We start from the raw sequence: 25432 nt of genomic DNA, 5'->3' as shown, positions 1-25432 counted from the left end.
AGTTTACTTACCATAACTTAATCCAGCTGTAACAGGAGCTTTTTCTCTCCAGGAGGAAACAGCATACCTCAACCGAGTAACAAGACCTGTGTTTTGAAGAAATGTACAAATACATTAAAAAAGACTCAAAAGTAAGAGTCAGTACCAATAAAGGAGAATATTTTAACTCAGGATTGAAATGAGGTTTTCTTGGCATTCTCTGAGCTTGGTTGTTTTCTTGCAGGCATTTCATTAGCCAAACTAGGTAACATCATCAGGTTACTGATGTACAGTGATGTTTGCAAGAAAATAACCGAGCCCAGAGAGCACCAAGGACTCCTCATAAGTGCCAGCTTTTGGTAGCTTAGAAAAGATGATGGCCATAAAAATAGAATTATGGAGATGCACTATAAGAATGTATTTTAGAGTCAAATATAGAAATAAGAAGTTACTAATGTGACACTTCAATAAAGTATACCCAAACAGTTTTCCTATTATATGTGAAAATTTTCAGGAAGGTCTGTGATGTTTTGAGTATAGCCACTTTGAGCATGTACCTGAACATGCTGAGCATTTTATATTAAATTTGTCCCAGAATATTCAAAAAGGCAAAGAATTGTCATTTATTTATATAGAATCTTTCTCGTCAATATAATTCAAAGTTATACTTCATAGGAGCACCTATAAAGAGAAAGCAACTATAGGTTTCCTGCAAAAGAGATCCAGAATTCAGGAAACATTCAGCATTTTATGATATTAAGCAACTTGATATTAAGTTATCACAAGAATTATTAAATTATTTATTATTATTATTATTATTATTATAATTATTATTATTATTATTATTATTATTATTATTAATTAAAGAATTATTTAAAACATCAGATGTTGGGGTAATTTTTCCTTCCATTTTTAAGATGTTAGAATCTTAGACTTAAGTTATCTGCATCTTCTTACCTTTCTTGTCTCAACTTACCTCCTGCATTATACTGGTGGTAATTGATCAGTTCTGGGATATAATCAAAAATATGTTTCTCTGCCAGGTAATACCTCTTGGGCTTGTCACTGGTCTCCTTGATGTGATAGTGCTTTATAACAGGGCTGTTGTCATTGCTAAAAAGACAGCAAATATACCTCTTTAAAATAATGTAAAAACTTCTAAAATTTCCAGGTAGGGCAAAATGAGCAATGATTCATGAAGCATTAATCCAGTTCAGGTTTGAACCATAGAATAAATATTATGACCACTTTATTAGGGTCCTGCTACCTGTATAGTTCCACAGTACATTAACAATATTTTTTTCTTCTTTTCGTGTTATGTTTCTTCAAACAAGTACCAGAATGCCACACTTTGGAAAGTCTAAACTGGGAGACTAATTTGGCCAGGATATATATAAGTTCTACCATTCCTTCAAAATGACGATATAAAACAAATATCCTTTTATCTTTTCCTCTGATTTTGAAAGAATATAATCTTGGAATTAGGGAAAAACAACAAAGGATCTGTGTTGAAAATCTATTGGGCATTATTAAATGTCTCTGAAAAGCCAGACTTTACATCTTTAGGAAAATGAAAACAATACAGAAAATTAAAACTGTAATTCTTTATTTAGACTGAAACTATCAAGCTTCGACTTTGGAAAAATTAAAGAACATTTAATGAAATGAATACATCAACGGTATCATATTCTATTATTTTATCAAAAATATGAAGACTATATAAATAGTCAGAAGAGATAGAAACATGCAATTTTGTTTGCTGAGATTATTATTTTATGAATCAATAATTCTGACAATTGGTTTTCAGGGAAATATGTAAATTGTTTATTGAGTGGCGTGGTGGCCTAGTTCTGAAGACACTTGCCTCCCACATGGAAGGTTGAGAGTTCAATCCCAGGTAATAATAAATGCTGCAAACTCCATATAGGTGTCAGGAAGGGTATCTGGTCATGCGAATGATGAGTTCCATCTAGTCGCGCCAACCCTACTCCCAAATTAAGGGATTAAAAAGGTAAAAGTAAAGGTTCCCCCGCACATGCGTGCTAGTCGTTTCCGACTCTAGGGGCCGGTGCTTATCTCTGTTTCAAAGCCGAAGAGCCAGCGCTTGTCCGAGGATGTCTCCGTGGTCATGTGGCTGGCATGACTGGATGCCAAAGACGCACGGAACGCTGTTACCTTCCCACCGTAGTGGTCCCTATTTTTCTATTTGCATTTTTACGTGCTTTCGAACTTCTAGGTTGGCAGAAGCTGGGACGAGTAACAGGTGCTCACTCTGTTACGCGGCACTCAGGATTCGACCCGCCAAACTGCCGACCTTCTGATCGACAAGCTCAGCGTCCTAACCCACTGAGCCATCGCGTCCCCCCATTAAGGGATTATAGGGTTGTAAAAAGGAAGTTTTTATGTAAGTTGTTTATTGTTGCAGCAACACCAAAATTCTGTTCTGCCTTCTGTTAGTGTTGAGAAATTAATGTTGAAAACAAATGTATGTTTATCTGAGTGATAACCTCCTATATTCATCCATCAGTTAATCAGATCAGTTAATCAACTCTTCCCAAGTGCCATCACTCAAGGATTGTCACCTGATGAGGCCTTGGAAGGGGGTCCATTTTGAATTGCCATTGACAATCCTTGAAACTCTTTGGCAGGTTTTGTTACCTTGATCCATCTTGGGCTTTAGGAATATTGTGGGGGAAAAAAACCTACCTGTTTCATGTGTTGAAATTGTAAAGTAGAGCTCATTGGTGCAGGACATTTGTATGTTTTGGTTTTTATTTCTTCATGCTCTTTTAAATGTATTTGGGATTAGGGGGTCATTTTTTTATATGTTGACACTGTTAGCTGCCCAGATTCTTAGGGAATAAGCAGCAGACAAGCAGACAGGGCAAATGAATAATCCAGAGGGCAGCAAGAATACCAATAGCCTAGTAATAGTAGTATATTCCAGTTGCAGAACTTTAGCACATCATTTATTAGAAAGTGTATTAATAACAAAGTCAGGATATTAGAGAGAGCATCTATTTTTATTTTATTTTGAAATATCAAATTATGCTAAAGGGCATTTGCCACAATAATTGTGTAAAACCAAGATGAAGATGAACTACTATTGTGAAGAGAAGGCTCTCCAACAGATGTCATGAAGAAGCCATATATTACAGTAAATTATTTTTTATTTTCAATGCCTGACAAAGTTTTATTGAATATTATTTTTTGTATTAAAATGATTTTTTTTTAAAAAATGCCATTTTTCCTAAGATTTAGCTTACCTTAATGCTTTTGTGAAGACAGAGACTGTATAGGTGCCAGGTTGCCTTGAGTCTCTCACCATAAAAGCTCCTTCTTTATCCTGCAGAAAGATGAAAAAGACCAGTTTTAAAGTCTGAAATGCTATGTAAGCATTCATTCATTCATTCATTCCAGTCATGGCAACTTCTGGACAAGTCCATGCAATCCTTTTGGCAACATTTTTTTCAGTAGTTAGTTTGTTATAGCCTTCTGCTGAGAGTGTGACTTGCCCAAAGTTACCTAGCTGTCTTTGTGCCTAACGTAGGACTAGAATTTGGATTTTCACCTTAACTGCTAGATCAAACTGGCTTGCAGTGACCAAATGTATCCATTGCTAATCATATAATAAAGGCATTTATACTTCATGCTTGTACACATACAGTACATCCCTATGCAATTTGCCTAAAGGAAAAAAAAAAACAAAACAAAAATGCAAGGAAGCCAGAAAATGAGAAGATTTAATTTAATTTAATTTATTAATATTTCTATACCGCCCTTCTCCCGAAGGACTCAGGGCGGTGTACAGGGCAAGAGTAAAATACAAAATTACAAAAGTTAAAAGTAATTAAATATATGCCCGTTAAAAGAACAATTAATTCATAATAAATAACCCCAATAAAATAATAATAACCCCCCCAATCCCCCCTCAGGCCAGGCCACCTTGTTCGAACAAGTATGTTTTTAGGTCGCAGCGGAAGGAGCGGAGATCGGGCGCCGTCCGGAGCTCAACTGGTAGCTGGTTCCATAATTCTGGGGCGCCCACAGAGAAAGATCTCCCCCTGGGGGCCACCAATCTACATTCTCTGACCGGTGGCACCCTGAGGAGGCCCTCTGTGGGAACGCACAGGGCGGAGGGAAGTTGATGCCGGCAGCAGGTGTTCCCTAAGGTACTCCGGACCCCTGCCATGTAGGGCTTTAAACACCATTACTAGTACCTTGAATCTCACCCGGAAGACAACTGGCAACCAATGCAGCTCACGGAGTAGAGGTGTAACGTGGGAGCATCGGGAGACTCCCAACACAACTCTCGCGGCTGCATTCTGTACCAGTTGGAGCCTCCGGGTGGTCCTCAAGGGAAGCCCCATGTAGAGAGCGTTGCAGTAGTCCAGACGAGAGGTCACGAGCGCATGAGTGACCGTGCATAAATCATCCCGGCTTAGATAGGGCCGCAACTGGCGCACCAGGCGAACCTGGGCGAAAGCCCCCCTAGTCACAGCCACCATGTGATCTTCCAAGGTGAGCCGTGAATCTAGGAGGACTCCCAAGTTGCGAGCCCTATCTACGGGGGGTAATAATTCACCCCCCATAGAAAGAGATGGAATATCCGAATAAACCCGGGATGAAGGTATGCAAAGCCACTCGGTCTTGTCGGGGTTGAGTTGAAGTCTGTTCCTCCCCATCCAGACCCGAACCGCCTCCAGGCAACGGGACATCACGTTGAGGGCATCACTGGGGTGGTTTGGGGTCGAAAGAAAAAGCTGGGTATCATCAGCATACTGATGATACCCAACTCCAAAGCCACGAATGATCTCACCCAGCGGTTTCATGTAGATGTTGAACAGGAGAGGCGAGAGGACCGACCCCTGAGGAACTCCACAAACGAGAGACCTCGGGGTCGACCTCTGCCCTCCTGTCAACACCGACTGCGAGCGTCCCTGGAGATAGGAGGAGAACCACTGTAAGACCGTGCCTCCCACTCCCAATCCCCTGAGACGCCGCAGCAGGATACCATGGTCGATGGTATCGAAAGCCGCTGAGAGGTCTAATAGGACTAGAACAGAGGAATGACCCCTGTCCCGAGCCCTCCAGAGATCATTCACCAGCGCGACCAATGCCGTCTCCGTGCTGTGCCCGGGCCTGAAACCCGATTGGTACGGGTCTAGATAATCCGCTTCATCCAGGACCAAAGGGAGCTGATGCGCCACCACACTCTCAACAACCTTCGCAAGAAAGCGAAGGTTGGAGACCGGACGAAAGTTGTTCAATACAGCTGGGTCCAAGGCAGGCTTCTTGAGGAGAGGCCTCACCACCGCCTCTTTCAAGACGGCAGGGAAGCTACCCTCACTCAAAGAAGCTGATATAACTGCTTGGAACCAGCTGCGTGTCCTCTCCCGGGCTGCATAAACCAGCCAGGAAGGGCACGGGTCCAATAAACATGTGGTGGAGCTCAGTCTCCCCATAATCCTGTCCACTTCCTCCGGAGTCACAGAATCAAACTCCTCCCAGGTGATATCGACAAGACCGCCTGTGTCCTGATCGCCAGACTCTGCCCAGTCAGAGTCCAGACGGATCCGAATCCGAGCGATTTTGTCCGACAGATAATTATTAAACTCCTCGGCACGACCCTGCAAGGGTTCCTCCCTCACCTCCTGATTAAGGAGGGAGCGAGTCACCCTAAACAGAGCGGCCGGGCGATTATCTGCGGACGCGATAAGGGTAGCGAAGTGATTAGACCTCGCCACCCTTATCGCAGCGAGATAAGACCTAATGTAGGTTCTTAGTCGCAATCGGTCGGATTCGGATCGGCTGGACCTCCAACCGCTCTCTAGGCCCCGTCTCCGACGCTTCATCTCCCGGAGCTCCGCGGAGAACCATGGAGCTCGACGGGATCTGCATCGGGTCAGGGGCCGCAAGGGTACAACTCGGTCAAGAGCCTCAGTGGCCGCCCTTTCCCAGGCTTCCACTAAGGCATCTGCCGAGCTGTGAGTGGGGGAGGCAGGTGGGGACCCCAGCGCTGCCTGGAACCTCTCGGGATCCATTAAGCGTCTGGGGCGGTACCATCTAACTGGTTCCACACACCCACGGCGGGGGGTAGCAAAACGGAAGACCAGCCGCAGGAGATGATGATCGGTCCATGACAGGGGCATAATAATTGGAGAGCCCCCACCAAGATCATCTAACCACCGTCCAGATAAGAAAACTAGGTCAAGGGTGTGGCCTCCCTCATGAGTCGGTCCTGAAAGATGACTAATAAGGAACAGACCAAACACCACCATAACCAACCAATTCAAATTAAACAATTTTAACCACTTCAATTCAAACTTACTACTCGATTTCTTCATTACATTACTGAATGTTAGTTTCCTATATGCCCAAGTAGGTGAAGCAAGAATTGATTTAAGTATGGTAAAATGCGAGTACTACCTAAAGGGATTTACCTTACCTCTTCCCTGAGCATTGCTTCTGCTTTGGTTCTGCTGATATTCTTGTTGTACCAACTGCAACGGTTAAGTACAAAGCAAAACATATTGTGTGTCAAATGGAACCAATCCATAAACAGCATTAATATTTGGCAGAAAAACATTTTTGTAGATTCTGGTAGTCCTCAAGTTATGATGGTAATTGGAGCCCGAATTTCCAATTGCTAAGCATTGTGGTCATAAAGCACGACCACAGTGATTAGTGATATGAATGCCAGCAGTCCCCATTGTCATTGTTAACTGAATCCAACCAGTCACAATTCAAGGACCATACCAATTTAAGCCACCCCTGTTTTGGTTCCCCCCCCCCCCAGTCCAGAGCTTTGGCAAGGTGAGGGACTGCCTCCTCTTGAACTCTCCCATCTTTGTTCTTCTGGCCAACCTGCACACCAGCACTCCTTGGCAGTGATGCAAGGCTGAATTAGAAGCCTGGGGCCTGAATTAGATGCCTGGCAATATCAGCCAATCACTGTTACCTCCAGGCCTCTTAACTTCTGCCCCAGCATCACCAGTCCACTCCTGCTGCTGAGAAGCCCGTGGCACAATCAGCAGCTCCAGTACTACAGTGCAAAGCACCAGGTGCTCCAACCATCCTGCCTTCGTAGACCCTGACGCCTCCAGCTGAGCTTCACCATCTCTTTCTTTCAGCTGCTGACAAGGCATATGCCTGGCCTTATGCGAGGCAGCTGCTTGCTGTGGCAGGTCTTCTTCCTGAAGCCATCTGTGCCTTCGGAGGCCTTCCAAAGCATTGCATGATTTGGAGAAGGGTGGGCAGAGCCTTCTTGCAAGCTTTTGGAAGGCCTTCTCAGCAGTACGTGTAAGAAGAAGGTGAAGGGAAGGGAAGGGAAGGGAAGGGAAGGGAAGGGAAGGGAAGGGAAGGGAGACTGAGATTTCCATTTCATTCTATGAACTCAAGGAAGAACTTTAATCTAATCTAACATTGCTTGGGAGTTCTGATTAGCTAACATTTTTCTCTATGCTTTTGAATGCAGTTATCAGTTTATTTTTCTAATAAAAATTGAATTGACATCTTAATGTGAAGATTTAAAAATTACATAATTCAAAGTTTCAGTTATAACTTGTTAATGATATTACATACAAAGAAGCAACAAATTCTTACTTATATATTTGAAGATTATCTGGTGATTTTTCTACTATGTAGCTGCTTGGCACATATCCTCCATGCCTGCAACAAATAAGTTGTCATGTTATTAAAAGATGAGAAACTTCAGTATATGACTTGATTAAAGTTGTCTATTAAGAGCAGAATATATGATACCAAACCTTCTGCTAATGAAATTAATGAGTAAATAGCACCATCCCTTACTGAATACAGAAAATAAAACTTTCAACTTTATTTCAAAACATTTTATTATTTTGTGTATGACGTGTAATACATGGACTTGCAATATATATTAACATTTAATCTAGATTAGTAAAAGACAATAAAACATAAATGTTACAAAGATCTATGTCCAAATACCAATGTCTAGGACATCTAAAGAAAAACACAGCAGAACATATATATTTTATTCATCGTGGACTATACTTAAAGTATGGTGCAGTAATCTGAGACAGGAAAGCAAAATGAATAAGAAACTTACAGCATATGGGAAAAATGTAATGTAGGAGGGAATTGAACATACATTTTTTAAAAAAAGAAAAGTTGTTTTTTTCTACAAACCTACCCATTCTTATCCTGAACCAACCACCAATGGACTTCAGAATTATCAATAACATAATATTCCTCATGGCATCGTAATGTCAGTTCCCGAGAATTCTGAGCAATATAATCATAAATGGCAACTACTGAAGATTCCTTGCTATCCAGTGATGATTTCTGTTTTTTTTAAAAAAGAACTATTAAATGCAGAAAATGAATGCAACAAATATTTGATTACATATATAGTATGCCAGCTTTGTCAAATCTTCTTATATTTCAAAACTGGGAGATTTCTAGAATTCTAGAACTAAGGAGAAATTTCCTGACAGTTAGAACAATTAATCAGTGGAACAACCTGCCTCCAGAAATTGTGAATGCTCCAACATGGAAGTTTTTAAGAAGACACTGGACAATCATTTGTCTGAAATGGTATGGGGCTTCCTGCCTGAGCAGGGGGTTGGACTAGAAGACCTCTAAGGTCCCTTCCATCTATTATTGTTGTTGTTGTTGTTGTTCTTGTTTGTAATATTAATACCATAGGCATACTAGCCTTTTAAAATGTATTGTTTATTTATTTGTGTGCTGTTTTTATTATTTTTACAAATAATTTAAAATGGTGAATATATACCGTATATACTTGAGTATAAGCCAACTCGAGTATAAGCCGAGACCCCCATTTTCACCCCCAAAAACTGGAAAAAGTTCGTGACTCGAGTATAAGCCGATCCGCCGTTCTGCAAGCCTCCGCCGCCAGCAGAGGCTCGATCCGCCATTTTGCAAGCCTGAATACACAGGAATACCCTGTGTGGCCGCGGCTCTCGGGGAAGCCCTGGCTGTCCGCTTCCTCGCTCCACGCTGCCATTTGGGGCCCGCGCGTTCCCCGGGCAAATCGTGGCACCCAGCAGGCGAGGAAACACGCCCGCTCCAGTCGCCCCCCCTTCCCTCAGGAGACGCGAAGCAAGTGACCGCCCGGAGCTTACCGAGGACTTGCGCGCGGCCGAGGCTTCGGTGCTTCCAGGATCGCGCGCACCTCTCCCAAGCCGCCACCGTCTGGAGACCTGCTGAAGTTTGGGGAGATTTGGGGAGGTGCGCGCGCACCTCCCCAAACCTCCCCAAACGTCGGCAGGTCTCCGGATCTCCGTGCCTTGCCTGCCTGCTTCTTTCCGCTGCGGAAAGAAGCAGGCAGGAAGGTCACGGAGATCCGGAGACCTGCCGACGTTTGGGGAGGTTTGGGGAGGTGCCCAAACCTCCCCAAACGTCGGCAGGTCTCCGGATCTCCGAGACCTGCCTGCCTGCTTCTTTCCGCAGCGGAAAGAAGCAGGCAGGCAAGGCACGGAGATCCGGAGACCTGCCGACGTTTGGGGAGGTTTGGGGAGGAGATCCGGAGACCTGCTGACATTTGGGGAGGTTTGGGGAGGTGCCCAAACCTCCCCAAACGTCGGCAGGTCTCCGGATCTCCGTGCCTTGCCTGCCTGCTTCTTTCCACTGCGGAAAGAAGCAGGCAGGCAAGGCATGGAGATCCGGAGACCTGCTGACGTTTGGGGAGGTTTGGGCACCTCCCCAAACCTCCCCAAACGTCGGCAGGTCTCCGGATCTCCGTGCCTTGCCTGCCTGCTTCTTTCCGCTGCGGAAAGAAGCAGGCAGGCAAGGCACGGAGATCCGGAGACCTGCTGACGTTTGGGGAGGTTTGGGCACCTCCCCAAACCTCCCCAAATGTCGGCAGGTCTCCGGATCTCCGTGCCTTGCCTGCCTGCTTCTTTCCGCAGCGGAAAGAAGCAGCCTGCTTCGTTCAGGCTGCTTCGTTCCGCAGCGGAAAGAAGCAGGCAGGCTGCTTCGTTCCGCAGCGGAAAGAAGCAGGCAGGCTGCTTCTTTCCGCTGCGGAAAGAAGGCTGCTTCTTTCCGCAGTGGAAAGAAGCAGCCTGCTTCGTTCAGGCTGCTTCGTTCCGCAGCGGAAGGAAGCAGGCAGGCTGCTTCGTTCCGCAGCGGAACGAAGCAGGCAGGCAGGGCGCGGAGGTCCGGAGACCTGCCGACGTTTGGGGAGGTTTGCGCGCGCACCTCCCCAAACTTCGTCAGGTCTCCGGACGGCGGTGGCTTGGGAGAGGTGCGCACGATCCCGGAAGCACCAAAGCCTCGGCCGCGCACAAGTCCTCGGTAAGTTTTTTTTGTTGACTGGAGTATAAGCCGAAGTGGAATTTTTCAGCCCAAAAAGTGGGCTGAAAAATTCGGCTTATACTCAAGTATATACGGTATTTCTCTTTCTATTTTACCCATAAGAATCCTGTGAGGTAGGTTGGCCTGAGAGAGAGTAAAGTAAAGCCCAAAGTCACCCAGCTGCCTTTCATGGGTATGGTAGAACATGAACTTACAGTCTCCCACTTTCTATCCTGATGCCTTAACCACTAGACCAAACTAGCTCAATATTGGCCTTTTATTTATAAATAGATACTGAACTTGAATAAATGAGCCCTACATTTTTTACCAAATTGGGCTTTAGTTGCTGTATTCTTAGAAAGTAATAAGAGAAAGTATCATGTGGGATCATGCAAATGACGGATATTGAAATATGGTCACCACAAATTGCAGACCTATTACCTGTACTAAAAAGTTTGACTAGAGATGTTACAAAAAAATTGCAATCATTGAGCCACATTTTAGACGTAAAATTTGTTGTAACATTTCAAAAACTGAATTTCAGGCTTCATGACATCAATGCCATACATATAATGGCTCTTCCATATGTACTATCTACATCTTGATACTCACCATGTTATTCTCCGGTGTAGGCGGAAGAGGTTTACTAGAGGCTAGGAAAAGAAAAACATATGAAATCAACATGACTTGTGTGCATACCAAACAGAAAAAAAGAAAAGAAAATGGGAGCTTTATGAAGTCAAGTGTTTTCAAGGACTACAGAGTAACTGTATATTGATTGTTCCCTATATTTTTTAATCAAGGGCTGAGGTAGAACATCTTCAATGACCCAGGGAATGGGTAAAATACTAGATCAAGTATCATGACTAGAAAATATAAGCAAACAGATCTCACTTTTTGCTAAGAAATAACTTTAGGAAATGAACACTTGACTCCATCTAAACTACATCTGCAAGTTCTGCCAAGTACACAATTAACCACAGCAAACTTATAAGTATGCCAAATTAAATAGAAAAGAAATACAATTTACAAATAGAAATACAATTCACAAAAAGTGTTTTGTTTCTCAGAGCTATATTTTTCTTTGGACCTAGTGTTTTCTCTCTTCTTTACAGTACGTGTGATTCAGTGGCGTCGTGATAAAGTTTTCATATATATGCAAGAAGATCTGTCTTTAATCCAAAAACCTACAGTACATCGCTGTACAATGTGTAGGGAATGCAGCTTTATTAATTGGGCAGCCATTTATTTGGAGTAGGATCTGGCAATGGCCACAACAGCAGCCCACAATCAGGACATGAGTGATAAGAGGATAAGAGTATTGCCCTTAAACACAGAGGCCAGAGCAAAGGAAGTGAAGCTTGTGCACCAGAAAGAAAAAACACTCACAGATTCTAATGAATCCAAAAGTGAAACCTAGTGCTTAAAAGAGATAATCTTCAATACATATTTTACTTATTTAAGATATATAATTAATGCATAGGACTGCATATCAGCTAACAGTACCATCCACATATGTTCTAAACAGTGACTGCCTCACAAACACAGTGCAAGAAGCACAAGAAAATAATTCTAAGTGGGTTTTTTAACATTACACATTGCTTTGCACCATATTATGGAGAAGTTAAGTATTTAGACATTTATTGGTTTGATAGATGAGCAACACTAAGTCTGGAAATCTTCAGTCCCAAAGGAAATTAATAAATCCACATTACAGATTTAAACCATATGGTGACCAGATCACTCTCATGAGCCAAACCACAAGGCAGTCAAGCCACTATATAAAAATAACAGAATTAAACATAAAGCTGTATTGAACTTCTCTCATATACATTTTACAGGTGTCCTATAGCTTATATAACAGTACTTTAAATTACTCTTGAAGCCTTGATGGAAGAGAAGTTTTTGAATTTCCTACCAATCTTGGCTGGAATATACTCCGTGCAGCCTGTTGCCATCTTTTCTAGCTGAGCACAACATCTCCATCGTCCGTCTATCCAGAAATTTGGGTGAAACGTTGACACCAAAGTGGTGTTGTTCTGAGTTTCTGAAATGGGGAAAATGTCAGATAATGGTAAACAACTTTTACAATAGACGTCCCCCGTTGGATACCTTGTAAGTGTATTGGGATTGCCATTTCTCCTAGACAATCATTTTAATCATTACATTTGATGGGAAAGAATTGCTTCCATTACATGCTCCATCCCATGAAGCAGAAGACAGCAGTTATTTATGAAATTCGAAAGCATCCTGACCATGATACAGAAAAGCAAAAACTACTTTTACTGGGATTAAAACAAAGCAAAACACAAAACTTCTGAAGTTTGGAGAACAGATTTCACCATGATATTATGAAAAGATGATGAACATGCCATTGTGCTTACTACAAATAATAAGGACCAATCTTGTTTTATTTTAATGTGCTATAACGTAAAAGGAGTTGTCGATGCACCATGTAATTTAATTAGATTCTTAGATAAACACTTATCTCTATCGTCCTTAAATACTATACCCAGCATACGGAGGTGAAATAAATTTGTTCCAGACAAATGGTACGTTAATAAATATTTTATTTTATCATTAATTTTTATAGCACCGACTAATAACATCAACATCTGGACATAAAATAGACTCTGTGACCAGGTTAATTTCTGAAATATAAGTTTCCTTTACCATTTGCCATCAACTATTTTTTTTTAAAAAAAGTGATACCAAAATAATTAACGGCTGCAGCAGGAAACAGGGATATAAAAATCACTTCAAAGCCACAAAAGTTTATATCTAACATGTATTTCTTAGCCTTAATGTTACCTTGACATACTGACATTGAATTTCAAATGAAGAGTTGACCTAAGGAATTACAGTGTGATGGGTTAGGAATTACCTTCTTTCAGAACCATGACCCATTTCTGGCAGCTTGCTAGGTTGGGAGCAAAGATGTAGAGCATATAACTGTCATGAAAAATCTGTGATGAGAGAAAAAAGGATTTAGAGTCGATTTTAAACTGAACAGGATCAGCCCATGCTTTCTGATGTGATGTTAGAAGGAAAAATGAACTTGTATTAATAAATAATAAATAATATAATGCGGTATCAGATTACTAACAAAACTATTACATTAAACATTTTGCCAAGTGAACATTATATGATTTGTTATTCTGAGATATTTGTGTGTGGTATGTGTGTGTCTAGTGAATACATTACATATATTTGCATACATTTGATAAAACGTAACAAAGCACTGAAGGCCCATTATCCCATTGTTAGATCTTCTTAGCAAAATTTCAACAGATTTCCACAGACTGGAATAGAATAGAAAGTAAATCTAGCTGAGATTCTAAAACTCCTAATTCTCCAACAAATATTCATATCTGAATTTGTTTTGTAAGAAACAGAAACCACAAGCTATTTCTATCCTGGTCAATCATGAATTGTATCACTAGAATCAAACAATTTTCTTGACTTTCTGAATGATATTATATCTGCAGCACATTATGAATTGTTCATTTCATTGCCAAACAGGAAGCTAACATTTGGGCTGCAGCTGAGGGGAAAAAATAATTTCACATGCTATTTACATTGTTATATAGCTGGCTTGCTTTAGCACAACCCACTAAAAAAAAAGTTCCACATTTCCGGCTTCCAGTTTGTGATCACGGCGCCAGCGGAGAACGCTCGCTCCGTAGCCCGGTTTTCCTCCCTTCAGAGACCCTGAAAAGGGTCAAAAGTCACCCTGGAGGGGTGCCGACCATGAGGAGAACCTCCAATTGATCATGGAAGGGCCGTTTGATCTGGAGCAGCTCCTTTGGACCGACGAAGACATGGCCGATCACTAAGCTGTACCAGCTGAAAGCCAAAAGCACCACCAAGCACGATGAAAGCAACACAGAGGAATTGGGTGAGATCTTACCTTACCTTTCTTTTACTCCCAACTACTTTCCTGTGGGAGCATTTTGAAAATTTTTCCCCCCCTTGTAATGGCGGTGTTTATCTACCTGGGGAATTAAAGCTTTGAAAAGAAAAGAAAAGAATAACTAAACTAAACAACTAAATAATTGGACTTGCACCTTTTGGATATTTGGAGTCCCAAAAGTTCCTATTCCTACGGAGACCTATTACCTTATCTATTTGTTAAGCTGGGGAAAAAAATAAACTGGATAAAAACCTAACTTGAGTTTGGAAAAAGATTTTTACATGCTATTGGGGACATCCTGTGGCGAAACCTGGTATAGCAAGTGAATTTCTTTTAACTGTGAGACCTGCTTACAGCCTAGATTTGTCCTTGGCACTATCTAAAAAAGATAAGAACTTGAAACAGCTGGGCGGTGAAAACAATTCCTAGGAATAGTGGAGGTGAACATTACTGACTCTTATAAAAATAGCCTCCACTAAAGGACTATCTGTAAACACCTTAGGAATGGAAGAATACTACCCACAACTTAACTATAAGCTTATACTTGAAACAATCCTTGAAGCTACTGAGCTAATGAATTCCAGACTGAAAGACAAAGGTGCCAGCCTAAATTTACAAAATGAAGCCCTGATTTCAACTGATGAACTTACAATCCAAAAAGCAACAGAAGAGGAAGAAATTAACATCAAGACAGAGGACTTTAAAGAACAACAAGTACAATCCACTGAGAACTTTGATCGCCAAACCTTGATCTCAACTAAAAAATCTACAATTCAAAAAGCAACAGAAGCTGAAGAAAGCAACACTAAGATGGAGGATGCTAAAGATCAACAAATACAGCATATTGAGAATCTAGACAACCAAACAACAACTACAACATTGGACATGACTTCTTATCCAAGCCAGATGAAAATGGAAGAAGAAGACCAGACTGAACTGACAACAAATATACTAAACCAAACATGGCGATTTAAACTATTAGGGCAATAATTTAATGATTACAAAGGGGCCAGTTCCTTTGAAAAATTGGTAACTGGATGGTCTCCCTTGATTCAAATAACATGTGTAGGAATGAAGGGAGATCCACCTGAGGATTTAAAGGCACTGGTATGGAAGCCTGCTTGGCACAAAAAGAAAGCCAGAGTTAGACTTAAAAAATGGGGGGCTATGGGCTATGGAGAGACTTTAAAAGATATTGTTTCAATATTTAGGACTTAGAATTACAAGGGAAATGAAATTTAGCTATTCAGCTATAGTTTTGAATTATGGTTTGAACAAAGGATACTTTATTAGTAAATGATGAGGTATTAGGATGAGAAATAGAACATATTTGTGAAATAAATTAAGAATGTATTTAAGTAAACAATATGTGTATTTTAGACATGATAACTACTACGTAATGAAATAAGGGAAATCTGGGTTATCCGAAATCTAATTATTATGGACCTTAAAGGCCAATTGGAATACTCTAATTGAAATTAGGTAAAATTTAAAAACAGGACATGGATATCTATAAGTAAAAATATATTGATGAATGTTTTAACTGATCGTGTTATAATTAGAAGTGTACTAACTTGAATGTGATATAGTAATTAAGGGAAATAGAGAGGGAATTTTTGATGATGTAACCTAAGACATGTACAAAAGACCTTGTTATTGGACTATTGATTACCCAACCACCACGCTGCTTCCTAAATATTTGAATGTAAAATTGGAAAATTAATAAAACTTGTTTTTTAAAAAAGTCCCACATTTCCCAGAAGAAACAAAAAGTTTTCTCCCCAATTAATTACTTGTGTTTGGGGATGGGATGGGGAGTTTCTAGAGCTTTCTTTCTAGAGAAAAATGCTATTGGAAGCATTTGGTGGCAGGTAAAAATAATGGAAGCAAGAGACTGAAATAGACAAAGGAAGAAACAGCATAAAATTAAATTTTATATACTGTTCTAAAATTTGATCAGAAAAGTATTGTACAAAGCAACTGGATCCTTTTTAAAAATACTCATTAGCATCAAAAACAGAAACAACTCTGAAAATGCTATAAGCTGTTTTTGGTACAATTTCCCTCTCAACACCTAAGCAGTTTTTACCCTTTAAATCTTAAAAAAGCATTAAGCATGACTTGCAAGTTGGATGTACTGGTTATGTTTAGGATGATTGCAATGGCATATGTTACTTACCTGGAAAGGATATTTATAGTGACATGGAACTGGGATGTCACTTTTCACAAGTTCTACACATTTAATCTTGGATAGTTCAATTGAACCCTTTAGAATTCTTTTTTTCTAAGAGGAGAAAGAAAATACAAAATACAATTAGACTCCATGATCGGTTTCATTGCTTACTTGACATTACACTACCAAGTCTTTAAACATTCAAGGAAAGTATTTTAGCAAGGGAATGCATAACATGTTATGATTTTCAGCATAAAGCAAAAAGAGAGAGAAGAAAGAAATATCTAGGGAAATGTCTAATTAAATTTCTGAACATGTAGGTGACTTATTTCCTGAGAAATAGTGGGGTTTTTCCCCCCTCTCTCTCTTTTTCCTTGGTGGATCTAGGAAGCATCAATGGATTAGCTTGTATATTTTGCTATAAAAGCTGCATTGAACAGGAAGCCAAAAAGCAACAACTATAATAACCCTGCTGTCCATTTATGCCTTGCTTTGAATGATTCACAGCCCTCTTTGAAAGTAACTGATTTCCTGCTTCGATTTTTCTACAGCCGAGATGGAATTTTTGTTATTCATTTCAGAGAGAGCTTAAATGTGGAGTTTCAGGAATAATTCTTCTAATGTGACAAGCAATTGATCTTATGCCTTTTCTATCAGAAACAAATCTAAGTGGCTTACAAAAATGACACACAATTATGCAATTCATAAGAAATGGCATTATCATATAATCACAAGAAGAACATCAGAAGCATCTTTGACTGAAGAAAACTTTCACAAATTGGGAGGATAGATTTTGGTATAGTTTTCATTCACATATAATTAGGTAAGCCTTACATAGCCCAAAGCTGTGTGATATCATATGTTTTTTCCATGCTTGAGGATGACAACTTAGTCCAAATAGATTGTGAGTCAGATTCTATTTATAGGTTATGGCATTCACATTCACCATATGTGAATCTGCATATGGTTTAGAAGGACTGACACAGTTTATCTGTCATCCATTATTTAAAAATGCACCCCAAAGAATGCTATACCCTGATATAAAAGGTTCCTGCACAATTCCTGAACAGGGCATGGTGAAGCACTGGTTAAACATTAGACAGACAGATACCTCTGGGAAGTAAAGTATCCAACTCTTCCGCAAGTCGCACCCCAATCCAAAATAGACAGGGAGGGCATGACCCACCAATTGGAAAACTGCCAGCAGCAGTCAAATTTGACCAATGGGTGCTGGGCCTGATTATGCTATTGCTAACATCATCAATGAAGCATCAGAGAATGCTGCTTCCTCCTCAACAGAGGAGAGGAAAAACTTTAAAGCTCAAACACGGGAAGACGAACTGAAGAAGGCTGAGTATGAGACAAAAGATGCTTCATAAAGACAAACTCTCTAAACTCATGTCCTCTAAAGGCAGAGGACTGGATAGTTGATTCTGATTTTGGATTACTCTAATTTAAGCAATTTACAGAAGAAATTTGTTCTGAGATTTTTCTTCCAAACCAAACTTTGCCCCAAACCAGGCAAATGATAGCAAAATAAGCCTGCTATCCTAATGTGTCCCTTTGGTTATAATTACATTTGTTTTGGGGTTTTTTGCCCTCACTTGTAAAAAGATTTTATACAGTGTACAGCTTAAGCTGTAAATGTGAAAAGAGCTTCTCCCTGGTTTATTTTCAGCAAATCCTTGATACATATATCAATATTTATTGTGAAATAAAATACTCTGCATATGTTTAAATGCACTAAATTGTTCCATGAATTCCTGTGAAAAAGAAATCCTGATGATTATGTAGACATAGTCAAACAATTTTCTTGACAACAGAATAGAGATGGTTTGCCATTGCCATTTTTCTGTAATATTTTTCAGTTGCCTAGTTTGCTATGTCAATTTCCATCACCCCATTTTTAATGTTTATCCAGTGATTCAGAGGCTGCTGAATTTGCTAAAGAATAATTGGGATGAATTGATACATTATTTATTGAGTGTATTAGTAGTACAACCTCTACTAATTACAAACTCCAAGGGATTAGAAATAGGAAATATAAATAAACAAACAGACTTGATATGACTGTTAATACTTGCAGGCATTGGGCCCAAACAACAATGAAACATCAATATCCTTAGAGCCAACTTGATTAGCCTTCAGCCGTATGGCTTTCCAATTTGTTGCAATAAAGCAGACATGTCAAACTTGCAACGTCACATGACATTGTGCAATGTATCGGGACGGTTTTGCCATTGCCAGCAATGGGGTGGGTGCGTCCGGCCCACGGGCTGGCAATTTGACACCCCTACAATAAAGATTCAAGTCAAAGTTATGGTTTCCCCAGTAGTAATGTATAGCTGTGAGACTTGAACTATAAGAAAGGCTCAGCACCAAAGAATTGATACTTTCAAATTGTGGTGCTGGAAAAGATTCTTGAGAGTTCCTTGGACTGTAAGGAGATCAAATCAGCCAATCCTAAAGGAAATCAAACCTGTTCTTTAGAAGAAAAGATGCTGAAGCTGTAGCTCAAATACTTTGGCCACTTTACAAGAAGAGAGGACTCATTGGAAAAGACTCAAATGTTTGGAAAGATTGAAGGCAAAAGAAGAAGATGATGGCAGAGGATGAGATTGTTAGATAGTGTTATCAATGCAATGAACATGAATTTGAGCAAACTTCAGAAGACAGTGGAAAACAGGGGAGTCTGGCATGCTATGGTGCATGAAGTCATGAAGAGTTGAACATGACTTAATGATTAAACAACAAAAAATCAATACCTACAGAAGCAGTCCAAACAAAACTGTTACATTGTATTTTCTGAGTAAATATATATTCCAGTCCTGATTAGGATTGGAATTAGGACCTGGTTCCATAGAGGTTTGCACGAGGCAGTGTCAACTCAGGTGCTAGACTAAATTGATTTTTATAGAAGCATCTTTGACTTCTTTGATCTTCCTAAATTACTTTTATTCAATCTGGGAATAAAGGCTGTGATCTGGGTATCAGATAATATAGTCTCTCAGTACATTATTTAATCTATTTAGAACACCAGAAGCTAATGCAGAAGAGACAAGTAGAACTTTGATATTGACCTTCAGATATCAAATACCCTTGTGTTTTTTTTACACTAAGCCATGGGTAAGAATAATTAATCATTTAGCTTTTAAATTTACTACAATCATTTTGCAAACAATTTATGTAGTTGTCTTTATCTTTCATTGTTGATGTATGTACAGTATTTTGTTTTATTTAATTTTAATAATATTTAATTATTATTATTTAATAATAATAATAGCAGAACATCCAGATTCAGACATAGTTTCATTCCATATAGCATTAACCTTGTGAACTCTCAAGCTTCCTCCTTCCGTTATATATTCAAGATGGACAGTATTTAATATTTATTTGTTATGTAATGTAGGGGTGTGGGTCTATACATATGTTGTATATGGTATGGTTAGGTGTGTGTCACGTATGTGTTTCACTTTGAGAGTGGGCAATTAAATTTCATTTTTCATGTGTGCCGTTGTGCCCACAGTAAGAAAAATGACAATAAAGTTTATCTTATCTTATCTTATCTTATCTTATCTTATCTTATCTTATCTTATCTTATCTTATCTTATCTTATCTTATCTTATCTTATCTTATCTTATCTTATCATCTTATCTTATCTTATCTTATCTTATCTTATCTTATCTTATCTTATCTTATCTTATCTTATCATCTTATCTTATCTTATCTTATCTACAACAACAACAGATCTGAAGTTAATAGGAATCGCAAAGTTACCCACCTCTAGTCATCTCTAGCTGGAGTTTATTCCCAGTGGGTCTCTCTACCAACAAATTGCAAGACATACATAGCAATTAAACTATTTAAAATTTCCTTCAATTTGTTCGCAGTCGGTGTTGGCAGGGGGACAGAGGTCAACCTAGAGGCCTCTCGTTTGTGGAGTTCCTCAGGGGTCGGTCCTCTCGCCTCTCCTGTTCAACATCTATATGAAGCCTCTGGGTGAGATCATTCATGGTTTTGGAGTTGGGTATCATCAGTATGCTGATGATACCCAGCTTTTCATTTCGACCCCAAACCACCCCAGTGATGCCCTCAACGTGATGTCCTGTTGCCTGGAGGCGGTTTGGGTCTGGATGGGGAGGAACAGGCTTCGACTCAACCCTGACAAGACTGAGTGGCTGTGTGTACCGGCATCTTGGGATATTCAGAATATTCCATCTCTTTCTATGGGGGGTGAGTTATTACCCCCCGTAGATAGGGCTCGCAACTTAGGAGTCCTCCTAGATTCACAGCTTTCTTTAGAAGACCATATAGCAAATGTGACTAGGGGGGCCTTTGCCCAGATTTGCCTGGTGCGCCAGTTGCGGCCCTATCTAGACCGGGAGGCCTTGTGCACGGTCACTCATGCGCTTGTGACCTCTCATTTGGACTACTGCAACGCTCTCTACATGGGGCTGCCCTTGAGGACCACTCAGAGGCTCCAACTGGTACAGAATGCAGCCACGAGAGTTGTGTGGGGAGTTTCCTGATACTCCCATGTTACACCCTTGCTCCGCGAGCTGCATTGGCTCCCAGTTGTCTTCCGTGTGAGATTCAAGGTGCTGGTAATGACCTACAAAGCCCTTCATGGCATGGGTCCAGAATACCTCAGGGAGCACCTGCAGCCGGCATCAACTTCCCTCCGCCCAGTGCGCTCCCACAGAGAGGGCCTCCTCAGGGTGCCACCGGTCAAAGAATGTCGACTGGTGGCCCCCAGGGGGAGGGCGTTCTCTGTGGGCGAGCCGGATTTATGGAACCATCTTCCGGTTGAGCTCCGGATGGCACCTGACCTTCGCTCCTTCCGGCGCGATCTAAAGACCTACCTGTTTGAACAAGCCGGCCTGGCCTGATGGGTGATGGGTTTGGGTTTTATTGCTTTTTATGTATTTTAACTTATTGTTATAGTTTTGGGGCATCTTGTTTAATCTCTTTTAATTTTTGTATTCTTGTCTTTTAACATGTATTGCCCTGTTCACCGCCCTGAGTCCTTCGGGAGAAGGGCGGTATACAAATAAAATTATTATTATTATTATTATTATTATTATTATTATTATTATTATTATTATTATTATTATTATTATTATTATTATTATTATTATTATTATTATTATTTAGCACATCCTGTCTTTGAAATTATCTTATTTTATAATAATAATAATAATAAAATTAGAAGGGACCTTGGAGGTCATCTAGTCCAACTCCCTGCTCAGGCAGCAAACCCTATACCATTTCAGACAAATGTTTGTCCAGTCTCTTCTTAAAAACTTCCAGTGTTGGAGCATTCACTGCTTCTGGAGGCAGGTTGTTCCACTGGTTAATTGTTCTAAGTGTCAGGAAATTTCTCCTTAGTTCTAGGTTGCTTCTCTCCTTGATTAGTTTTCATCCATTGCTTCTTGTCCTGCCTTTGGGCGCTTTGGAGAATAGCTTGACTCCCTCTTCTTTGTGGCAGCCCCTGAGATATTGGAACACTGCTATCATGTCACCCCTACTCCTTCTTTTCATTAAACTAGACATACTCAATTCCAGCAACTGTTCCTTATATGTTTTAGCCTCCAGTCCCCTAATCATCTTTGTTGCTCTTTTCTGTAATCTTTCTGGATTCTCAACATCTTTTTACATCATGGTGAGCAAAACTGGATGCAGTATTTCAAGTGTGGCCTTACTAAGGCCTTGTAAAGTGGTATTAATATTACACGTGATCTTGATTCTATCCCTCTGTTAATGCAGCCTAGCACTATGTTGGCTTTTTTGGCAGCTGCAGCACACTGGCTCATATGTAAATGATTGTCCACTAGGACTCCAAGATCCCTGTCACAGTTACTACTATTGAGCAAGGTACCACCTATATTATACCTGTATATTTGGGTTTTTTTACCTAAATGTAGAACCTTTTTTCACCATTGAATTTCATTTTGTTAGATAGTGCCCAGTGTTCAAGTCTGTCCAGATCCTCCTGTATCTTAAGCCTATCTTCTGTAGTGTTGGCTATTCCTGCCAGCTTGGTATCATCTGCATTTGATGAGTTCCCCATCTATCCCCTCATCCAAATCATTGATGAATTGTTCATTTCTTGGGTTTTATTTTACCATATTTTTTTCTCTTTTTACTTTTGTCTTATCTATCTAGCACGCTGATATTTCCTGTTTTTTTAATTCTTAATATAGTAAAATACAAAAGAAAAGTTTTCACTAAATAGTGATAATACAATAAAGAAGATAAAATCTAAATATATTATTCTGATTAAATGAACTGGACAATGATTAAATAAAAATACAAAAGATGTACATAAAAATATCTATATAGAATTAATTCAAATGTTGAACTTATCATTAAATCTGACCATATAGAAACCTTAATGTCATCTTATAATTTTTAGGATACTAACATTTTTCAAAGACAGATAAAAAGTTAAAAACCTGGATCCATTCCTTAAAAGCAGCAGAATAATTTTTAATTGACATAGAATTATTTTCTTTATTCCCTTTTAGATGCCCACAAGGGCTCTAAAAAGAGAACTCTTAATAATATTGGAAATTCTATATTTTATGAATATAAGTCAACATTACATTGGAGAAATATTAATATAATTTGGGAAAGAAATATTAAAGTATCTGTTAATTTGAAATAAAAACAAAGTTACAGTAGACCCTGACCAAATCATAGAATTAAAGAATATTCTTAATCACTAACAAAAGAAGTTCTAAATGTCTGTCCATTTTTAAACATTCTTTAAGAGTTCCAATAAATCTGAAATAATACTGTCTGATGAATTAGTTTTATTTTTAAATCATAAGAACCATATTTCACTTTTTAAACATCTGGACTCATTGATTCCCAAAACTGGATATACTACCTCTGCTTTCCATAGTTATACAACAAATAATTTTATTTACCTCTTTTATATCTTTTAAAATTGGATTCTTGGCTTCCATTTAAAGTGTAGAATGTCTTAAAGAAACCAAAATTGCCGGTATCTTAGAAGCTATTAGCACATTAGCACATCCAAAGTGTTTAGTTACCTATATTACCAACTGTATATGGAAAGTAAGTCAAACTTGAAAGGCAATCTTTCAAAATCTTTACAAAAAGAACCCATTAAAATATCAAGTGATTTAAAGTATTCCAAAAAACATGTTCCCTACTATTTTCACATTTAGCCCTGGTATTTCCTAATGATCCAAGTACTTATCTTATTTAACACAGTTTAGCTTCTGAGTGCAGATACGATTGACCAATGCTGCTGAAGCTGAATTATCAGAAAATACTTTGTACTGCTTCAGGTTCCTCCACCATCCCCAACCTTTTTAAAAACTAAAATAGCCTGGGCAGTTTTATCCATGCTCTGGGAGCAACTATATTAATCTCTGGCAATAAATTGTAAAGCTTTGTGCCTTCGAAGTTGCTTTTTGCAACTAACACAGCAAAAAGATTCTAACCTGGTCAAATGGTAAGTGCATGTTATAGTACAGCTGTTGTGGTTTCATGTTTATTTACAGGAAAAACACAAATGGCTATTTTTAAACTTTCAGGCTGGATGCAGCATATGACTTGGATCATCTTTTTTAATGGGAACCTACCTGCCTGTTAGGTTTGGCATTATAGTAAAGATTTCCTTGGTGATCTATGTAATTGTCCAAAGCTTTAACAGATTAGTAGTATGTTTAGATATTTTGATATTCTGTTTTCTTTTTATAGTCTACAATGCAATCTTAAACTATTTATAAACCATTTTGAATGTTAAATATTAAACTAAACTAAACAAAGATAGCCTATGAAAAATATCATCAGATGTCAAAATACAGGGGATGAGGAAGAACCATGAGCATTTCAGGTGGCTTGATGAAGACAGCTTAATATCTGTAATTTAAAATCAATCTCATCACAGAGATTAAACACAAACAGCAATAAAAACTGCATTTGGAGGTATTAAACTATAATTGCCAATAGCCATTCAGAGACAAAGAAATTGAAAATACAAAGACCAGCTGAATCTCATACTTTACAATAGTAAATCACAGTATACTCCAGGTTGCTGTGTCAATAAATGAATTTCTCTGGGAGGATTTGTTGTTTAGATTTGCTTTACTACTTTATTAGTTTTACTGCTGGTTACTAAATTATCCATGTATAGGGATCTACTTCCCAAATTAAAGCTGGATTTTTTGACATGAACATAACTATCTAAAAGTGGGTGTAAATGCTACCTACTATGATGCTGTGGCCAGCCTAGGGATATTTAAGGAGATAATTAGACAATTCAGAACAGAGCAAATTAAGCTGCATAAATCTTGAACTTGGTACAGAAGAGTCAAATGATAAGAGCCTAGGAATATAATTTACCGTATATTGCCAGGACATTTTGTAAACAACTAAAGAAGAAATCTCTTTAGTGAAGCAAGCAGTGAAAACAATAAAGGAAAAAAAGACAGTTTTTAAATATCTCCTTTGTATTTCACTTTTCTCTCCCCCAAAACTAATCTTTTATAATTGTAGAAAGATGTCTACTGCGTATGAGAGAGAATAAATATAGAATATAATTTATGGTCTTTACCCAGTGTTGAGTTAATTTCTATCTTTGAATTGGCAGAAAACTATGCCAGTATAACATCTGCAGTCTTCATGACTGAATCCTATCCGTAGAGGACATAAGGAATGGCCTGAAAGAATGGAGGAAGAATGGCTACCATGGCAACAGCCAGATAAGCAGAACTTGAGCCTGGGCCGAGAAAATAACTTGAGAAAACTGTCTCAAACAAACCTCTCCTCTCACAAAGACAAAGGGAAGGACAGAGGAAGCACTTTTAGATTTTCAAGGTTCTGTTTCCATATCTATTTAAATAAAATTAACCATAACCTACATGGTATGGGCTTCTTAGTCTGGTCTAAGAAAAACCCAGCAAGTTATCTGTTCTGAACTACAGTCAAAACTGGAGCAATGGAATATCTCTCTGCAGGTATAGTCTTGAGAAGATCCCAAAAGCATATTGATTCCTTCACTGTGATACTTGATAGTAATTGATTCAAAACTG

The 25432-nt window shown here is 39.3% G+C and overlaps 1 protein-coding gene across 1 annotated transcript in view; it reads right to left on the bottom strand.

Moving 5' to 3' along the window:
* ITK (IL2 inducible T cell kinase) overlaps window positions 1–25432 on the bottom strand; it is a 46955-nt gene that overhangs the window by 9698 nt on the left and 11825 nt on the right. The window contains exons 2-11 of the mRNA XM_081321260.1: window positions 16371–16475; window positions 13163–13244; window positions 12197–12325; window positions 10891–10931; window positions 8153–8304; window positions 7585–7650; window positions 6428–6482; window positions 3246–3325; window positions 956–1092; window positions 12–86 (exon numbers count right to left, since the gene is read on the bottom strand). Of these exons, the coding sequence (XP_081177386.1) occupies window positions 12–86; window positions 956–1092; window positions 3246–3325; window positions 6428–6482; window positions 7585–7650; window positions 8153–8304; window positions 10891–10931; window positions 12197–12325; window positions 13163–13244; window positions 16371–16475 (922 nt within the window). The remainder of the gene's footprint in view (window positions 1–11; window positions 87–955; window positions 1093–3245; window positions 3326–6427; window positions 6483–7584; window positions 7651–8152; window positions 8305–10890; window positions 10932–12196; window positions 12326–13162; window positions 13245–16370; window positions 16476–25432) is intronic.

This window comes from Vipera berus (genome assembly GCF_964194415.1).
Source record: "Vipera berus genome assembly, chromosome: 2".
Taxonomy (NCBI): Eukaryota; Metazoa; Chordata; class Lepidosauria; order Squamata; family Viperidae; genus Vipera; species Vipera berus.
Note: the sequence above shows the minus strand (reverse complement) of the source record. Positions and strands in the feature narration are given on the sequence as shown.